The sequence below is a fragment of the Panthera onca genome, chromosome B1, assembly GCF_046562875.1.
Source record: "Panthera onca isolate mPanOnc1 chromosome B1, mPanOnc1 haplotype 2, whole genome shotgun sequence".
NCBI lineage: Eukaryota > Metazoa > Chordata > Mammalia > Carnivora > Felidae > Panthera > Panthera onca.
The window spans coordinates 39,840,302-39,861,304 of record NC_138342.1 but is presented as its reverse complement, the minus strand read 5'-3'; the positions used below and the strand labels follow the sequence as shown (position 1 = coordinate 39,861,304).

The 21,003-nt window shown below is 37.2% G+C and overlaps 1 protein-coding gene across 3 annotated transcripts in view; it reads right to left on the bottom strand.

Moving 5' to 3' along the window:
• ATP10D (ATPase phospholipid transporting 10D (putative)) overlaps positions 1–21,003 on the bottom strand; it is a 109,610-nt gene that overhangs the window by 46,840 nt on the left and 41,767 nt on the right. For all 3 annotated transcript variants that reach the window (XM_078446141.2, XM_060655090.3, XM_060655093.3), the window contains 6 exons: positions 15,794–15,998; positions 13,641–13,726; positions 6,603–6,709; positions 6,189–6,320; positions 5,657–5,784; positions 5,283–5,535 (listed from right to left, as the gene is read on the bottom strand). In XM_078446141.2, coding sequence (XP_078302267.2) covers positions 5,283–5,535; positions 5,657–5,784; positions 6,189–6,320; positions 6,603–6,709; positions 13,641–13,726; positions 15,794–15,998 — 911 coding nt within the window. The remainder of the gene's footprint in view (positions 1–5,282; positions 5,536–5,656; positions 5,785–6,188; positions 6,321–6,602; positions 6,710–13,640; positions 13,727–15,793; positions 15,999–21,003) is intronic.

The following is a 21,003-nucleotide window of genomic DNA, read 5'->3' as shown; positions in this document are numbered from 1 at the left end:
ATACTGGCCCTCACTCCCTGGGTCTTTAAAGCTTCTATCTACTGAATGTACTGAATGTTACTATGCACCAGGCATCTGTCTCATTTAATAACTAGGACAACCCTCTGTGGCAGATACTATTAATACCTCAATTTTAGTAATAAAGAAATCAAACGAATTTTCCCCATTTCACAAAAGTAATAATCATTGGTCTTACATCCAGTTCTATAAAGTTCACAGCCAGTGCTCAGAATGTTATGTTCTGAACGTATGTTAACATGATATTCTTTATAATTTTACACCAATATTCCCTGCTTGATTTCAATGAGTCCATGTATTTAGTTTAAACATTTATCAAACGAGTAATGAATGCATGTTTGAATAGACACATAAATGGAATATCCGTAGAATCAAGGGAATGTTGTGGGGTAGGGACTTGACATTTATTGAGTACTTCCTGGGGCGCCTGGGTGGCTCAGTCAGTTGAGCGACTGACTTCGGCTCAGGTCACGATCTCATGGTTTGTGAGTTCGAGCCCCGCATCAGGCTCTGTGCTGACAGCTCAAAGCCTGGAGCCTGCTTCTGATTCTCTCTCTCTCTCTCTCTCTCTCTCTCTCTCTCTCTCTCTCTCTCTTCCCCTACCCCACTCATGCTCTGTCTCTGTCTCAGAAATAAATAAACATTAAAAAAAAATTTATTGAGTACTTCCTGTTCATCAATCATCTGTTTAGGTCTTTATGTAAATATCTGTATCTAGGTCTTCCCTTTACATCTTAAAAATAATGCTACCAGTTAGGAACTATCACTGTTTCACTTTGCAGGTAAGAGAGGCTAAGAGCCAGAGAGATTAAGTACTTTGACCATGGTTAAACAGCTAGTTGGGGGTAGAGTTGGGATTTAAATGTAGGTCTTCCTGACCCTGAAGCCAGTACATGTATCCACTATGTTATATCTCCTTGGCAGTTACCTGTATAGGTTAGTTCAGTCATTCTCAACAAGGGGTGAATTTGTCCCCCTGCGAACATTTGGCAATGCCTGTACACAGTCTGGTTGTTATAACTGGGGGAGGAGTGTAATTGGCATTCAGTGGTCAGAGCCCATGGAGGCATCTAAACATCTTAGAATGCACAGAACCGCACCCATCTCAAAGAATAATGCAGCCCCAAATGGCAATAGTGCTGAGGTTGATAAATCCTTGAGTAGCTAAAGAAACTTATTAGTGATGTGATACCATTGTAAAAATAAATAATTACAATATTACAAAACCTATAGAAACATAAAGGCTTATACTTCAGGAATTTCTCCTGTACATCATTAGGGAAATCCGTCCTCATGCAACTGTGTAATTACTATAATGCCAGACAGCTCAGCCCTTAGGACAGGACAAACTTGCTCAATAAATAACGCTGGAAGAGTGGACTCAAGAACACATGGAGCAACCTTTAATCATTTTGTAAAAAGCTATGGGAAGGAAACAGAACAGTAAAGCTATAATTTGATTCAGAAAACAAAACTATAGGTGTAATACTTGTAGACTCAGTGAAGATTTTTCAAAAATTGGGTATGAGATGGCTCAGTCGGTTAACCGTCCAACTCTTGGTTTCGGCTCAGGTCATGACCACACAGTTTTGTAAGTTTGAGCCCTGTATCGGACTCCGTGTTGACAGTATGGAGCCTGCTTGGGATTCTCTCTCTTTCCCTCTCTGTCACTGGCCCTCCCCTGCTTGCATGCTGTCTCTCTCTCAAAATAAATAAATAAACTTTAAAAAAAAAAATCAAAAATTGGGTATGAGAAAGAAAAGCTTATTACCATACTGATAAACAAAAATCTATCCAGGGCACCTGGGTGGCTCAGTCAGTTGAGCCTTTGACTTCAGCTTAGGTCATGATCTCGCGGTTGGTGAGTTCAAGCCCTGTGTCGAGCTCTGTGCTGACAGCTTGGAGCCTGAAGACTGTTTCAGATTGTGTCTTCTTTGCTCCCTGCCCCTCCCCCACTCAGGCTCACGCGCTCTCTCTCTCTCTCTCTCTCTCTTTCAAAAATAAGTAAACATTAAAATTTTTTTTTTAATCTATCCAGCTGATCATGCAGACTTTTCATATGTCTCTTAAAGCAGGTTTTAATTAGTTCCATAAATGCCTCAGAGTGGGGCAGGAATTCTTGCTTTCCAACTCACAGGAGAAAACGCAAAGTATGTAGTCTTTCTATCAAGGTAGGTACTGGGTTAGATGCTAGGTTAACTACTTCAATTCTCTTTCTTATTTAACCCCTAATCTTCTCTTTTGAATCCTCCTTCAAATATCTAGTAACCTGTTCAGGGCCTATTACTTACATTTATTTGATATTTGGAAGAAGTGAGCAAAAATCTGTGGAACAAAAAGTTGATCATACTTTTCAATGTGCTCCTCAAAGGGCCCAAAACAAGGGTGAACAGCACAACGTGCACACGGATTTCTCCCAAATGTATCATCCCCATATCCTCCAAGCATTTTGCTATGAACTAATCCCCCAAACATTTCCAGCATCCCGACTTTCACCTGCTCATAAACAGCACGCTCAGCTAAGCTTCGGCCAACTGTATCATCCATGTATCCTTGATACACACAAATCATTTATTCTAAACTGACTCCCTGCGCATTTCCAGCATTCCAAAAATTTCTTGCCCAATATCCTTCTAGGTCCCAAACCTTGATCAATGCTAAAATCACCTCCAAAACACCAGATTTTCATCCTATGAGACGAACTAAGATATTTTTACGTTTCCATGCCTGTTTTCCGTATTGGACCATGAACTCCTCAAAAGATAAATCTATTTCTTACTTTGACAACTGTAATGACAAAAACAATGGCAGCTCATACTTACAAAGAATTTATTCTGTGCCATGCTTTGAGTTGCTTTTCATGAATTATCTTCACGAATACTATTATGGATCTTTTTTAGTGAGGCCCAGAGAAATTATGTAACTGGCCCAGAGTCATACAGCCCATAGGCAGTAAAGATGGGAATCAGATTCAGGAGGCCTGATTCCAAAACCTTTGTTCTTAGAAACTACTAAATGCTCTCACCATGTAGATCAGATTCACAAACTGCATCATAAAGGCACTCTCTAGACAAACCCAAATTGAGAAACATTCTACAAAATCCCTGAATAGTGCCCTTCAGAACTAGGGTCATCGAGAAACAGAAAGCCTTAGAAGCTTTCAAATCTAGAGCAGTCTAAATGAGGACTGTCACATGGTCTTCTGGATGGGATCCTCAGACAGAAAAAGGTATAAACTAAAGAAATCTGAATAAAGTATGGATTTCAGTTAATAATGATATCAATATTAGTTCATTACTTATGATAAATGTATTATACGACTAATGTAAGATGTTAATGACAGAGGAAACTAGATAGGGGTGCATAACGGAACCCTCAAAAGCATCTTTGTAACTTTTCTATAAATCTAATGCTATTCTGAACTAAAAAGATTACTATTAAAAAAGACATTCTCTTTCAGTAATTTTTTAAAGGATTGCTTTAAAATTTTAATATGCACATAAATCACCTGGGAATATTGTTAAATGAAGATTTTAATTGAAGTTTTAAAGAGAGCCTGAGATTCTGTGTTTTTAATACACACTGAGGCGTTGCTGATGCTACTTAGTTCATTAACCAAATTTCTAAGTTGCAGGGTTTTATTTTTTTTTAAGTTTATTTATTTAAGTAACCTCTACACTCAATGTGGGGCTTGAACTCACAATCTCAAGATCAAGAGTCATAAACTCTTCCAACTGAGCCAACCAGGTGCTCCTAAGTTGCAAGGTTTTAAAACATAAAATGGTGTCGTCAGATGTGTTTATTTCAAATGCATATGTGCACGGGGCTATTTCCGAGCAGTGATGTTTTTTATGGACAGATCTCCTAGGCGGTGATTTTGCCCCCAAATCCTGAAGGGTTAACTAGCTTTAATTTCAGTAAAAATAATATATCTTAGGGTTAAATCCTGGAGAGAAGTAGCCCCCACTACTCCCTCCTTCATCAATCAGAGTGTGTATACATGTCCTTATTTTTAAACTATTACAGAAAAGAGACCAGGATCTCCGTATGTATGTGCAGTAGAGAAGTATTTACAGGCAAAGTCGGTACCTACAGAAGCAGTGCAACACTCCATGGTCCACAGACAGTTCAGTCATGATAGCATGTGATTCTCAGTCTCTTGGTACCTTCTCTGCATAAAGGGCTATCTATAGAAGAGAAGCACTCACTGGGCCCAAGTGTGTGCTCAGGAACTGTGGCGGGAAAGGGCTGATATCAGCCCTTTTAAATGCTACAAACACAAAATTTGAAATGCTACGAATACCAAAAAAAAAAAAAAAAAAAAAAAAAAAGCGATGCTCCTCATCACATATTTTGTGAAACACTACTATAAGTTACTTGAAAATAGGGATCTACATAGTCAACTATTTTGGAAGACACTCCTCTCACAAACAGGTGTGAAAGTTTAGCTAGTGAGGTTCACTGCAGCATTGCTTACCACAGTAAATGTTGACAACCGAAATTAATGGTGGATTATTTACATAAAATTTGGCAATTATTACAGTGCAATATAGCATAGCCTCTAGAAGAGTAAGGAGAGAACAGAAAGGTAGTCACAATGAAGCCTTAAGAAAAATGGTTGAAGTCTTAAGAAAAAAAGCAAAAGCACACTGTAATTTCATTTTTGTTTAAAAAGCATAAAGTGTACAAGAAAAAGAATCAAAAGAAATGTACGAAAATGTTAACCGTGGTCTACTCTGGTGGGGGTTACTTATGGCTTTTATATTTTTCCTCATTTAGCTTATCTGAGATTTTCTAAAATATTGTTTTTGTAACAAAAATGCAATAAAGAAGATAAAACAAGGCAGAGTATCATCATATCCAGTATGACTAGCTATTTTTTTTACATTTGTGTAGTGATTATGTGATAAACATTCAACATTTTATCCCTTGCATTTACAGGTAACAACAAAACCTGGCTTAAAAATGTATGTGCCTAAGAGAAAATACAGTGTATTTTTAAAAAAATTTTTTTAAAGTTGATTTATTTTGAGAGACACAGACAGCAGAGGAGGGGCAGAGAGAGGGAATCTTAGGCAGACCTTGCACTGTCTGCACAGAGCCCGATACGGGGCTTGAACTCGCAAGCAGTGGGATCACGACCTGAGCTGAAGTCGGATGCTTAACCGACTGAGCCACCCAGGTGTCCCTAGAATTATCAAACTTTTAAGTGGGGGCCAAAAAGCCCAATCTTCAGGTTGGTTTTCACAGAAACCCACACTTACCATTTTCTTCATGGCAGTAATCGAAACCTGCCACACTACATCTTCGAAAAACCATCTTATTCTCAGTGAGAGTTCCTGTCTTATCAGAAAAGAGGTACTGAATCTGCCCAAGGTCCTCAGTGATGTTCAGTGACCGGCACTGAATAGTAGAATCCATTTTCTCATTGTAGAAATCCACATCACTTTGAATAAAATATATCTGTCCAAGCTTCACAATTTCAATGGAAACATAGAGAGAAATGGGAATCAAGACCTAAGAGGAACCAAGCAATTTAAAAAATATTAGAGAGGGAAAATAACGGGTGAGAAACCAAATGTAGTTGGATTAAGTAACAAAGTCCTCAAAATTCTATGATGAACTCAACACAAATTACCTGTAACAAAATGATCATGGTCCAAAACATATAGAATCCTGCCAACACTGGTGATATGACATCTCCATCAGGCTCCGGGATATTAAAAAATATTATGTTTTCATATCTACTCAACCAGATTCCATGACCTTTCAAAAAACACACAGACATCAAAAGAATGCTACGTATACACTATGTAAATATAGAACTTCATTCCTAAAGAGGAATAAAAGTATTTATTTTGGTTGAAGACCCATTGTTTATTTTTTTAAAACAAATTAAAATTCAAAAGGCTCCAAATTCTCCTGTCTCGGTCTCTCTTTAAATGTCTTGCCAGGTCCCTTTACTACTGTGGCCCCATGTAACTGGATATAATCAACATTAATGTTTTTCAGATCAGAGATTGAGAAAGATAAAGATGTGAGGAAAAAAATGAATGGCGAATGAAACCTCCTTTACAGAAGTCAAATATTCATCAATATTCTGAAAATAAAATACTTTTAAATAAATACCTTGCTGAAAAGACGTCAGCAAAAAAATCAAATTTACCTACCCAATGCACCAGTTAAACACATCACAAGCAAAAGTAGGACACACCAGAGGACATCTGTATTTGCTCTTCTTTCTAATTTGCTGCGCTTATACCTTGGACCACTGTTGTTCAGCATTGCTTTGGTTTCATGGCCTACGTAGGTAACATGTCAGAAAATTTGCAAATTAAAGCCAGATAGCAAATAGCATATTTTTAAATCTCTGCGGCAGATAATTTAATAAAGAGTAATTGCACAATAGATTTTGCTAATTTAGTTTGCTTTTGTGATCCATTTAGAAAAAGAGACCGAGGATTAAGTTTACGAAGACAAAATTTCCTTTCTGCTTTTGTAGATTGCATTTTGAATAAACGAAAAATGTTAACTTGAAGAAAAACACAGAGGAGACAACAGTGAAAATCAGAAGTGTAACTAACCTGCATAAACCACGATGCCCACAACAGCCTCTGTGTTCCTAATGGTGCATCCTCTAAGTAATAAATTTTCTTTACTGAGACCCACGCGTTCTCTGTTGGAATGTTCTCTATAAGAAAGATAGCATAGAGATTCATTTTTAAATAGCAAAAGTAGGGATGTAAAAATAAAAATCATGCATTCTGAGTTTTCTTGACTGGAGTATTAAGTCAAGCAGGTCACAAGAAAGGTTTCAAATCTCTGGGCCCTTTGTTTTTCTTATCTTGCTTTGGCTTGGTAAAAGATGCAACAAGTCTCAGCTACCATCATTTTCTATCATTCCTGTTTGTCAACTTCTCATACTACAAAACCTCAAAAAAAAAATATTCCAAATAAGGAACCTGCTGCTAGTACAAACTGTGTTTCAGGTAACTTAGTAACTGACAAGGGAAAAGTTCTTGATAGAATTAGAAAAATTCCATTTTCAACCTGGATAGAATCAAGGACTGTTCTAGGGAATGGTAATTTGTGGCTGCTAAACCCAATAGGTGACAGCCTGATGAGGATTTTATAATGAAAGAATATGGCTGACAACACCAATCTTAATAGAACCACCAATGGGACAGGGGACATCACAGGCCTCCAGATGATACACAATAGCAAGTACCTATTTCCACAGGTACCTAATCAAGCGTCTCTAACAGCAAATCCACCTGGGGTGGAGATCAAGAGATCCATGAAGGCTTTTTTTTTTTTTTTTTTTTTTTTTTTATTTAAAAAAAAATTTTTTTTTTTTCAACGTTTTTTATTTATTTTTGGGACAGAGAGAGACAGCGCATGAACGGGGGAGGGGCAGAGAGAGAGGGAGACACAGAATGAGAAACAGGCTCCAGGCTCCGAGCCATCAGCCCAGAGCCTGACGCGGGGCTCGAACTCACAGACCGCGAGATCGTGACCTGGCTGAAGTCGGACGCTTAACCGACTGCGCCACCCAGGCGCCCCTATCCATGAAGGCTTTGAAATTGTATGCGATATTTCCTGCATGTACGTGTGTGTGTGTGTGTGTGTGTGTGTGTGTGTGTGTGTCATTTTGTAGAAAAAGAAACTATGTCCTTCATCAGATTTGAAAGTGTCCCTGGACAGTTTACAGCAAATCAGATGGCCAGAAAACAATGTTCACTACCACCACAAGGATGCAGCCTGGTAAATGTGGTAAACTGTGATGGGGGCGGGGGGGGGGGGGGGGGGCGGGCAAAGCTGGCAAAATTATGAAATAGTTAAATCTGGGTGAGAGCCCATGAGTGTTCATTATATTTTTCTTTCTGCTTTTGCCTGTTGGAAAGTTTCTGTAATAAATGGTTTAAAAATTATCAAAGCAATTACTTGATCAAGTTACAACAGTGGCAAAAATAAAGAGCAAAATAATTGGACTTTTTTTTTAATTTTTTTTTTACGTTTTTTATTTTTGAGACAGAGAGAGACAGAGCATGAACGAGGGAGGGGCAGAGAGAGAGAGGGAGACACAGAATTGGAAGCAGGCTGCAGGCTCTGAGCCATCAGCCCAGAGCCCAACGCGGGGCTCGAACTCACGGACCGCGAGATCGTGACCTGAGCCAAAGTCGGCTGCTTAACCGACTGAGCCACCCAGGCGCCCCTGGACTTTTTTTTAAATAAACAAAAGTAATGTATTTCACCTATTTTGAAAATGCCCTCTTAATTTCAGCATTAAAATTAGGTTGCTTTCTAAGCAATATACTTCAGTTGATAAGTTGTTTCTTCTTTCTTAAATGTAGGAGAACTATAATTGTTATCTGGTATCCTTGCTACCTGCAATTACTAAGGAAAACTCTTCAAAGAAGGATACACAAAGGAGAAAGAAACAGATGTGTCATTTCACTCCTATAATTTGCAAACACCTTATTCTAGGAGATCTATGTTTATATGCTTTCACATATGTGGTTTTAGGTACAAAGAGACAACTATAGTGTAGTGTCCTTGGGTTTAATTTAATTCTGCTTCCTGGTTTTGCAGATGAAAAATTTTTTATATAAAAAAATTTTTTTAACGTTTATTTTATTATTGAGAGACAGAGAGAGACAGAGCATGAGCATGGGAGGGACAGAGACAGGAGGAGACACAGAATCCAAAGCAGTTTCCAGGCTCTGAGCGGTTAGCACAGAGCCCAATGTGGGGCTCGAACTCACAAATGGCGAGATCATGACCTGAACCGAAGTCGGATGCTTAACCAACTGAGCCACCCAAGCACCCCTGCAGATGAAGAATTTAAGTTCAACAGTGACATTTCTATGTAGTGTTCCCAGGCAAGCCCCACACAATCCTCATCAATATAACATTCATTATCCCTAGAGCCTTTATAGGAACAGATTCAACATAGAAACCATTTCCAAAGTTCCTCAGTAAGATTTAAAATTCCTCCCCCCTCCCCCCACCAGATCCTTATTTTTCACCATTACATCACTCTAGGTTACTATCATTAGATCAAAGCCTAACTTCTATCATAATAGCATCTGCCCAAACATTAAACAGGTCCTGCACTTGACAGGTATATGTTATTTGGCACTTATGATGTGAGATCTCTGGACTCTATATGAAGCACTGACTGTCCACATAGAGCTCTCATCCCCTGAAATCACTAGGCAACATCTATTATAGGCCCAGCATTCCCACTCAGATGCTGGGAATAGAAAAACACACATAGTCTTGGCTCCTGTGGTCTAAGGGGAAGTGACTGATACAGAAATATGTAAGTGTAATAATTATAGATATTATAATAGAAACTTGATATTCAACATGCACTGTGGACACAAATAGGGAGAAAGCTCTACCTGAGAGTAAGATCAGAGAAGGCACCATATAGAAAGTGAGCCTGAGCATCTCAGTTTTTGTTGATTTTAGAAAACAGACCACAAAGCAGGTAAAGGATAAGGAGTTAGCTTAGTGGATAAAAATAATTCCACAGAAAAATCACTCTATCTACCTGGGCTGACTCTATCATTCAATGCTTCCTTGCAAGTTGCTGAAGCCAGCTTAATAGAAGCTTCAACAGAGCAGACCCAGGAAAATCTAATTACTGAGGAAGACAGAATCTGAGGGAGGGAAAAGAAGCAGAGAGCAGCTTTAGTTGTGGATTCCAAGAGAAAGGCAATTCCAGTGGTCAGATCAGACTAATCAGAAAGTAAGGCAGCACAGTTGAAGCAGACAGACATCAGAGGAGCCCATCATGAATGGAAAAACCAAAGAGCAGGTGAACGTGGCATCAGAGAATCCAGAGGCAAGTGATAATTAGGACAGCCAAGAGGCTAGTGGGGCCTTAGAAGTAGGTAAGGGTTCTAGGGCAAGACTGAGTACTCACAACAGCCAACGATGCTCCAATGTGTCTATTAAGAAAAAGAAAAAATATGTCCAAGAGGGATGAAGAGAGAGGCTGACAAGGTAGACTAGGAGTCCAGTTCCAGAAATTTAGTTAAGGCACTCACTTATCTGCTTTCTTTTGCTTTAAATTAGGTTTATTTTCAAGAAATTATATAAATCAAACCATAGAGTATATATTCTTTCCTGCCTGGCTTGTTTCACTGAACATGACATTCAGAGATGCATCCAAATTTTAGCATGTAGCACCAGTGAATTCCTTTTGCTGAATTCCCCCTGCAATGAATTCCATACACTGTATGGATATACAATTTGTTCATCCATGCTCTTGTTGATGGTATTTGGCTTGTTTCCAGTTTTGGACAATTACAAACAAAGCTGCTATGAATATTTGTGTACAGACTACTCTACCAAGAAATGTTTTATTTTCTCATGGATAACTACCTAGGAGTGGAACACCCAGATCATACAGTGGGCACATGTTTAACATTTTAAGAAACTTCCAAGTTGTTTTTTAAAGTGGCTGAATTGCTTTATATTCCCACAAGCAGTAAGTGGGCACTCCAGTTCTCCTACTTACTCACCAGCATTGGGTATAGTTGGGTCTTTTGAACTGTTAGTAGTTGTAGCTCTGTGGTTTTAACTTGTATCTTTCTACACAGTTATTTGTCACCTATATACGTTTTTTTGGTGAAGTGTCTGTTCAAATTTCTTGGACTATTTTAAAACTTATTGTTTGTTTTCTTATTACTGAGGGTTTTTTTTTTAATGTTTATTTATTTTTGAGGGAGAGAGAGAGCATGCACACATGCTCGCGAGAGGGTAGGGGCAGAGAGAAAGGGAAATAGAGGATCCAAAGCGGGCTCTACACTGACAGCAGACAGAGGATGTAAGACTTGAACTTAGCAACCATGAGATCATGACCTGAGCTGAAGGTGGACACTTAACCAACTGAGCCACCCAGGTGCCCCTTATTACCAGGTTTTAAGATGTCTTTGTATAATCTGAACACATCAGTTACACGCATTGAGAATATTTTCTTCCAATCTGTTACTTATCTTTTTCATTCACTTAATAATGTCATTGAAGAGAAAAAGGTTTTCATTTTGATTCTGAAGTTCTTTTATGTATTTGTTTTTGTCCTTTTATTGTGCTTTGGGTGTTCTGAGAAGTCTTTGCCTAACTGAAGATAGCAAAGATTTCTGTTATGTTTCCTCCATGTTTAAGGAGTTTCAAATCTTAGGTTTACATTAAACTATAGAAGCCATTTTTAGTTCAGTTTTTTAAACAGTGAGAGGTATGGCTTGAAGTTTATTTTCTACAATATGGATATCCAATCGTTTTAGTATCATTTGTTGAAAAGAAAAACCTTGCTTCACTAAATTGCTTGTGTGTACCTTTGTCAAAGGCACATTTATGGACAACAAAAACCAATCGTCCATAAATTTGTGGGTCAATTTCTGGATTCTATAATCTTTTAATCTTTTCTGATCTGCTGGTCTATCTTTATGCCAAAATGATGCTAATTTGATTACTGTACTTTACTAGAAGTCTTGAAATCAGGCGGTGTTGGCTCTCCCACTCTGTTCTGTTTCAGTGCTGTTTTAAGGTAATATAGGTTCTTCGCAATCCCATATAAATTTTAGAATAAACTTGTCAATTTCTTTAAAAAAAAATAACAAAACCATGCTGGGATTTTGATTAGGATTACATTGAATCTACAGATCGATTTGGAAAAAAAATTAAAATAAACGTGCCAATTTCTTTAAAAAAAAAACATGCTGGGATTTTGATTAGGATTACATTGAATCTACAGATCGATTTGGAAAAAAACTGAATCATAACAATACTGAGTCTTTCAACCCATGAACAGCATACATTGCTCCATTTATTTAGATCTTTCATTTCTTTCTGCAGTGTTCAATGGTTTTGAGTGTGCAGGTGTTTCACAACTTTTGTCAGGATTAGCCTCAGGTATTTCATTTTTTCTGATGCTATCATAAGTTGTATTTTGAAAAATTTCAATATCTGATTGCTCATTGCTAGTATATAGAAATACAATGGATTTCTGTATATTGATCTGTTTCCTACAACATTGTTAAGCCCAATTGTTAAATTCTTATAGATTTTATCAGGTTTTCCACAAACAGCATCAAGCCATCTATGAATAATAAACAGTTTTACTTCTTTTTTAGTTGAAATCTTTTATTTCCTTTTCTTGCCTGACTACACTAATCTAGAATCTCTAGTGAAATATTGAATAAAAGTGGTGAGAGTAAATATCCTTGTCTTGTTCCTGATCTTAGGGAAAAAACATTTAAAAGCATTTAGTCTTGCACCATTAAGTATGATTCTAACTGTAGGTTCTTCATATATGCCAGTACCGGGTTGAGAGAGTTCCTTTCTAGTTCCAGTTTGCAAGAACAGAAGTTAGATTTTGTCAAATGCTTTGTCTACATTCATGAGATGATCACTTGGGTTTTTCTTTTTTAATTTGTTAATTGGGGCTTGTTAATATGGTGGATTACATCATTTGACTTTCTAATATTAAGGTTTTTTTTTTTGTTTGTTTGTTTGTTTTTTTTTTTGAGAGAGAGAGAGAGCAAGCGAGCATGCGAATAAGGGACCAGGGAAGAGGGGAAGAGAGGGAAAATCTTACGCAGGCTCCACACTCAGGGTGAAGCCTGACACAGGGCTCAATCCCACAACCCTGGGATCATGACCTGAGCTGAAATCAAGAGTTGGACACTCAACCGACTGAGCCACTCAAGCACTCTGCTTTTCTAATATTAAACCAACCTGCATTTTTGGGATAGGTCCCACTGGGTCATGATATATTATCCTTCTTATATATCGTTGGATTTGATTTGCCATAATTTTGCATCTGTGTTCATGCAGGACACTGATCTTTCCATAAGTGTCTTTGTATGTTTATGGTATCAGGATAATCCTGGTCTCCAAAATGAGTTGGAAATTTTCTTTACCATTCTCTCATAAGATCACTACTATGAAGTAGATCTGATTGTCTCCTCTCCTCTTAAAAATCAGGGAACTGAGGATCAAAAAGAGTAAATAACTTGGTTCAAGGCATAAAGCACTTAAGTGGCTGAAATTAGGTAAGACACCAAATTCTAGCTGCCCTTGCAAAAGGGATATAGATGCCTCAAGGGCTCCAGAATGAACACTGTTGTGACTTCCCATACTTTTTCTTACACATTTCAATTCCTTGGCTAACTTTTGCCAACCAGAAATACCCACTTGATACTCTAATTCTGCAGGAGGACACTATCCTATCATGTCATCTAGGTTGCCAGTTCTGTGAAGGCCCCTCCTTCCAAACAACATGTCTTAAGCTTAATACAGAGCTCATGTAAAACATTCTTACACCACTGACCGAGATTTTGTGATTATTTTAAGAACAAGCTTTTGTTATGGTTTTTATTTTTTTATTATTTTTTAAATATAATTTATTGTCAAATTGGCTTTCATACAACACCCAGTTAATAATATTTACCAGATTATTAAAATAAAGACAAATTAATAGGTGACTAAACACATGGCCTTTGGTGATTTAACTTGGATATACATACACAAAAATATTATTGCGTTAAATATAATTGCAACACATAATTCTACTCATACCAATGAAGGTTAAGTCATGTATCACTCACAGGTAGCCTCGGAATCTGTTGAGGTCATTGTTTGGACTTTCACATTCTATCTTACTGGAGAATTTCTCTGGATCAACTTCAGAGTCCTAAAAACAAACAAAAAATATATATATACATATATATACACACACACACATATCTACATATTTTAAAATCATGACACAAGAAAAATTCAAAGTTAAACCCTTGATATTTAAGTGTTTATCCTTTCACCAACTCTTAAGATAAAACTAATGCATTCTTGCTACAAAATTTAAGTCACAAATTGCCCAAATAAAGAAAATGAAGAACAGTACAGGCATAATCATAAATGAATATGTGGAATGGGGACGGTCCTGGAGCATTAACAAACATCTATAGGTCTTATTCATACACTAGAATCCATGCAGGACTCTCTGCAGAGAAGACCTTCTATTCATACAGCAAACGCTCCTTTATGCAGAAATCACTGAAAAGCTGAAAATACTTTGTTGTTATTCTTTTATCATGTAGGGATTTTCGGAGATTAAATGTGTATGCGAACACTCTGAGCACATTATGCATTTATCCCAGCAAATTTTCTTTAAAAATTTAAAAATAAGCTGGACGTCAGCATCTTACAAAATTCTCTAATGGATTAAATGGTAATTTTAGTATGCTTTATGAAACCCGTGAGCAAATAAACAAAATGTTTTTATAGAACACAGGCATGGATTCACTAAGAATAAGCCAGGGGAACCTTATCTCATTTCCTTGTTTTCATATGAATGTTTGCCTAGTAAAAAAAACTATTATTGATATATCTCATCAAGTATTAACGTATCACAGCAAAACATATGGAAAATGAGTTATATAATTAGATGATTTGATTTGCTAATCATTAATTTTTTAGTTCTTTTGATGTAGTAGAATCTCTATTATGTACTTTAAACATATTAATTTCTTAATATGAGGTAGGTGCTATAATTAGGTCTAATTAACAGATAAAGAAAGAGACACAGAGAGAAGATCAGTAATTTGCTCTAGGTCTCCACACAAGGAGGTGTTTAGAAACAGGATTATAATCTAGGTCGTGGGATTCCAGAGCACTCACCCTTAATTGATCCCAAAGTGTACTGATTAATCAACTGGTGTTACCTTCAGAATAGGTACTTAGTAGTATATAATGGAATCTCAAGTTGTACAAGATTTTTACAAACGTCTTAGTAATATAAATGTTCACAAAAGTGACAATGCGAAGCTGAGAGGCTTATCAATCACAGGATCTAAATTAAATCCATAGATAGAAAGACGGCCCAATGTTACACCATATCATGAAACTTACTAAAGATCAGGGCATTTATTTGGCTAAAACACTTTTTAGTTTACGAACTTAATGGTTCAGTTTAAGTCAGTTACCTGACTTAATGGTTCAGTTTTAAAAAGACTATTAAATTTTTTTTTTTATTTTTTTTTATTTTTTTTAATTTTTTTTTATTTTTTAATATATGAAATTTAAAGACTATTAAATTTTTAAAAACTTCACCTCAAGTGCTTCCAGAGACAGGGAAGGGAAACTAATATTTAAGCAATGTACATGATATTTTTACATACATTACTTCATTTACATCTCACAGCAATGCTATGAGACAGGCATCATCATTTCTATTTTAAGATAAACTGAGGCACAAAATAAGTGACTTGCCCAAGGCCACACAATAATGTAATAGGAGAGCTAGAATTCATTCAAACTCATGTTCACAGAACTTCACAGTTCTTGTTTCCCTCGCCACAGTGTGGTGAAGAGTCTAGAAGCCCTGTGGCATGAGAAACTACACAAGTCTCAAAAGGTCTGGGTATGTATGCAATTATACATTGTAGGAACAGAAGGTGATCGTTTCCATTGCAAAATAATTTTCCAAATTGCAAAATAATTCTGTTAGTTTCCTTTAATTCAGTTCCAAAAAATATAGGATCGCCAGACTAAAATGTGTGAACTTCAAAGTCTTAACAGCCTATTATCTATAAAACACTTCCAGGGATATCTGGAAATGGATTAAGCCCTCTGGGCTTCTATTTTGTAATGGTAAAAATAAATTTAAAAATCTCATTTTCTGTCTCTGTGAAAAATGAGCTCGGTCATCTTCTGAAAGGAAAAATGTTAATAAGTCACCAAGTGAGAACACAGTATTTACCTGCTCTGCATATCCCCGAACCACCTGCCTCTGTTTTAAATTGCTCTCTCCATCGAGACCCGAAGTCTCAATGTGACAGATTCCATCTGGATCAGTGGAAAAGAGTAAGACCATGTCTGCAGGAATAACCTCATTACAGGAAAGGCGAATGAAATCCCCAACAGCAACGTCTTTCCAGCATTGGTCGACATATTTTTTCTCTTTCCTAACATTGGGGGAGGAAGGAAGTTTAAAGAGAATATTAAGACAGATACGCAGATAATCTTATTTTTTAGGTTTTGTGTATGATTTGAGGCATGTTTTAAGCATTTGGGGTGAATTTTAATCCATTAAATGCTAAAACGGAAGCCAGAGAAAACCTAAATTCCAGAATTTGCTTCACCTGAAAATTTAGTTATTTAGTTACTAAAACACATTTTTCAGCTCTTTAGTCCTTGAGATTTTTGAACTATTAAGCTGCTTGAGAGTAATTCTGGAATAAAACTAACGTTTGATAAGTTTATTCACGCATAAGGCAATTACTGTGTGCTGCCCTGTGGTCAGGTATCAAGAGCTCACAAGTGCACAAGACATACCATCTACTTTCAAGGAGCTTCCCATCCTTTGGACAGGATGAATAATGAAAGAAAACATCAAGGAAATGAAATAAAAAATAAAATGAAATAAATAAAATACTCAGCGTTTTAAAAACCATTATACTGCTATTAACGCCTCTATCACTTAATAGAAATACTGACAAACAGTCATGAGTCTGCTGTAGCTGATCATTAGAAAGAAGAATGGCAAATTTTAAGTCTTTTCAAAAGTGTAGTTTTCCCATTTATATATTCATTTTAAAGGAAAGATACATCATTTGAGATTGTCTGCCTTAAATACCCTGCTTTATGTTAAAGTTTTTCTCATGCCTTTTCATACTAACCAGCATGAATGGCGCTTCACAAAGCATTTTCCTTAGAGTAGAATGAGAAAATCTGTATCAAAGAACATCATATCGACTAGTTCAGCAGCATTTCATATACAATGCTATCAACAAATATTAGGAAGGTCTGTCTCATTCCTCCATTGCCTACCAATGCAACTGGTAATTGTCACAAAAATACACTTATTTCCAAAGTAAAGATTTCTCTTCAATTACATTCATAGAGCTGAATATTCAAATTCATTGTCAAAGGAGGCTGAGCGATAGCTATATTCTAAATTATGCATCAGATCAAATAGAAATGCTACCTTAGGACAATGCTTGTACACTTTCTGCTATAGGGAATTATATCTGTTATCTCAAGAAATATTTAGCTTAAAAGGATACCTAAGAAGTACGTTTTCAGGATGCTTTTTCCCCAAATACCTAATGCACCAGGTTGAATCCAACTAAAGGAAATCCTCAATTACCTAAAGAGTTGGTTAGTGTAAGGAGAAAGGCAAATCAATGGTTTGTACCATCCTTTTTTCCTACTGTTTGTATACACCAGTTCACTCTTCATGGAAGGAAGTAAGAGAGAAGATCAAAAACACAGGCATGGGTCATATTTCAAAGGTTCAGTCCTACAACTCTAAGAGTAGTGATTTCATTCCATAGAAAATGGGGAGTCACAAGGTTCACCAGAAGAAGGATTTGATACTATCTCTACTTGCTAACTCCTGTGACAGAGTAATGGATGGATTTTGGGTGTCAGGCTAATTTGGAGTAGGAATGGCCAAAAAAAACAAAACAAGAATGTAAAGTTATTGAAATAATTCAGGAGAAGAATGAAGATGATCAAAATTAAGGCAATAGCAACAGAGATAAATACAAGATTAAATCAAGACATGTTTGGGTTTTTCTACTTAGTACATGTTTTACGACTTAGTACACCATATTTCATGACTTACTACATGTAAAGAAGTTATAGAAGATGACATTATGGTTTCTAACTTGCCTGATGGGATGAGGAATGGTGCCTTTCGCCATGTGTCAAATTTTAGAAGCAACTGGTCACATGAGAGGGCAGATAATAAAAACTCAGACTGGAAAGGTTTTATCTGAAGTGGGATATAAATTGAAGACGTGCAGCAATTTGAAGGTTCTGATCTGAATTTCCAGATGTGAGTTTGGAAGTCCTAGGTACACAGACACCTATGTCAGACACCAGGTAAGGTCATGAGATTCCTCAGGAAAAGAGACGTCAAGGTGATAGAGAAGTGGAAGGAGACCCAAGAGAAAACGGTATCACAGAAATCTAGGGAGAAGGAAAGTTCAAAAAGGGAGTCATCATAGTAAAAGAAGCTGCAAAGGGGCCATTCCTACAGCATTTATTTATTACGATGTCTGTTGACTATGGAAAAGGCTGATGGTGTAAAATTGTTGCTGGGGAGTGTGAATTAGAAAGTAAGACCTCCGTGAACCTAAGAATGCCTGAAGGTTGAAGAAGGAGGGCATGTCACGTTTAGCCTCTGAAAGGAATAAAGGGTAAAAGTAGCCACTGCAATGAAAGGTAAGTCAAAGGACAAAGGATGAGAGAATTGGACATGAACATGGGCTGTTGGGAAGGAGTCTATGGCAAAGGCAAGGTGGAAGATAGAACACAAAGTAGGAAAGGTGGTTGAGGTTTTGAAGAAACAGAAGTGCCTGGGTGGCTCAGTCAGTTAAATGCTTGACTCTTGATTTCGGCTCAGGTCAGGATCTCATGGTTGTGAGATCAAGGCCCCATTGGGCTCCACGCTGGAGCCTGCTTAAGATTCTCTCTCTCTCCCGCCCTACCCCTATGGCACACGCATGCATGCTTTTTCTCGAAAGAAAGAAAGAAAGAAAGAAAGAAAGAAAGAAAGAAAGAAAAAAACAACAAGGAATGGGATTAAGAACACAAATGAAAGGGGGCACCTGGGTGGCTCAGTCAGTTAAACAACTTCGGCTCACGTCAGGTTACAGTCCGTGGGTTCAAGCCCCAGACTGGACTCTTCTGACAGCTCAGAGCCCAGAGCCCTCTTTGGATTCTGTGTCTCCCTCTCTCTGCCCCTCCCACGCTTGCATGCATGCATGCTCTCTCTCTCTCTCTCAAAAATAAATAAAACATTTAAAAAAACTGAAAAAAAAAGGAAAAAAGGACACAGATGAAGGGTTACTATTATAATAAAAGGAGTTAGTTCTTCATCTCAGGTCAGAACAAAGTACGTATAAATGTGAATGATGCACAAAGGAATCTGCGATACATACGTTCATGCTTAATGACCTCTACTTTTTCTGTGAGGAAAGCTATGAGGAAAATTTGCTAAGAATTTGTGAAGTGTGAAGATAGGAAGAGAAGACAGACTTAAATCTTAGGGTTAAGAATTTTATTTTTCTTTCAAACATAAAAAGTAGGATTCCTCTAAAGGACAAGTTTATTCTACATTGGAATGAAATTCAAATGAAGCCAATTTCATAACTGAATTAACTTCACTGTCCCCTATTTGGAGTAAACACCAGGATTTAAAAAAAAAAAAAAAAAAGCTAATTTGCCCAACAGCTAGCTCATTCAGATCAATAAACATATACTGATGTTCATTTATGCCAGTTACCATGTTAGGTGCTAAGAATACACAAATGGTTAACATATGTTCACCACCCTATTGAAGTTATGGTTGAAATTTGAAAAAGAGACACAAACAGTACTTTCTGAAGAGAGAGGTCTGTAGGTACAGGTTACTACTAATACTATGGAAGCCAACCGTTGGGGTGTTTAGTCCTGGAGGAGGTGATCTTGTAGGATGATCAAGACTGACTGAGGTGAAGACAGTGGAACAGCGTATCGGTCAGGGTACTTAGGCAGAGTACAAAGACATAGGGCAAGAGAACACAGTGTGAGAAACCAACTGCAAGCTGGTGACGATGCTCACTGCCACATTTAACTAGCTCTGAAGATTTATCATCATGGGAGACTCAAAACAAGGCTGTATTTCCTCACCCAATCAAGAATTAAAACTAGTAAAAGGACCTTCTTCTTCTCCCACAGCCTGAATACACAAGTAGAATTTGTTGCATCTAGTTATTTGCTTGTGCTCCTGAACCACTGTCACTGGACAGGACATAGCCTTCACAATCCCTCCTTCAGGCAAACTCCTAGACCCAATTCTGCTTCTTTAAGAGTTCAAGATCAAACAGCTCTGCTACATAAGCATGGGAAACATGGGGAAGAACACACTGGACTATTAGCAGTGATTACACTGGAGTGGGGGTTGGGAGGAAGGGGAGACATAAGAAGAAAGAGTAGAGGATGTAAACTTCTATTTCTTACTTTAACAAATTTAAACAGAGGATTCTGAGTATTTCTCTTTGATGAAGCATTTTTCCCATAAAATACTAAAAAATTTACAATAATCAAATAATAATCGCTGTATAAACAGCAGCTAAAATTTATCAGATGCTTTATACACACCAATTGATTTAATTTTTGTATCAATGTTATGTGGTTAGTACTATGAAGGAATTACGATCCCTGCCCCCTACCCTACCTTTTACAAATTAGAAAAAACTGGTTTTGGTAAGTTAAGTAACCTTCTCAAGGTCCCCCAGCTCCTAAACTCGTCCTGGGACTTAAAACAAGGTCCATAGTTCCAGGGCCCACCTCTCAAGAAGGAGACTTCACTCCAAATATATGTTCACTTACTGAGGACTGCCAAATAAAAAATGGTTTAGAAAGTGAATTTCAAGAAGCATCACTTCAGAAAATATCACACAAAAGATTAATTACTTTAGAAGGTCACTGATATTTAGTCTCATTTTAAGAATGCTGCAATCCTATGAATTTATGAGATAATCCTAAAATGTTAACATTACTATTTTGAAACTCCTAAAATCAACACAGTGATTCTTATTTTTTTTAATGCTTATTTATTTTTGAGGGAGAGAGAGAGGATGCAGGGGAGGGGCAGAGAGAGAGGGAGACAGAGGATCCAAAGCAGGCTCTGTGCTGACACCAGAGAGCCGGATGTGGGGCTTGAACTCACAAACCATGGGACCATGATCTGAGCCGAAGTCGGATGCTTAACTGACTGAGCCACCCATTTGCCCCAACACAGTGATTTTTCAAAATCAGAAAATAATGTGGGTTCCTGCAAGAAAGGTATTGTATTTACCTTTTTTTCCATTTTTTGTTTAAATCTCTAAATGTCTCAGTGCTTACAATGAGTAGGAACTCAAAATTTGTTGAGTGATTAGGTTTTTTTCATAATATCATTTTTATTTTTTTTTCTAT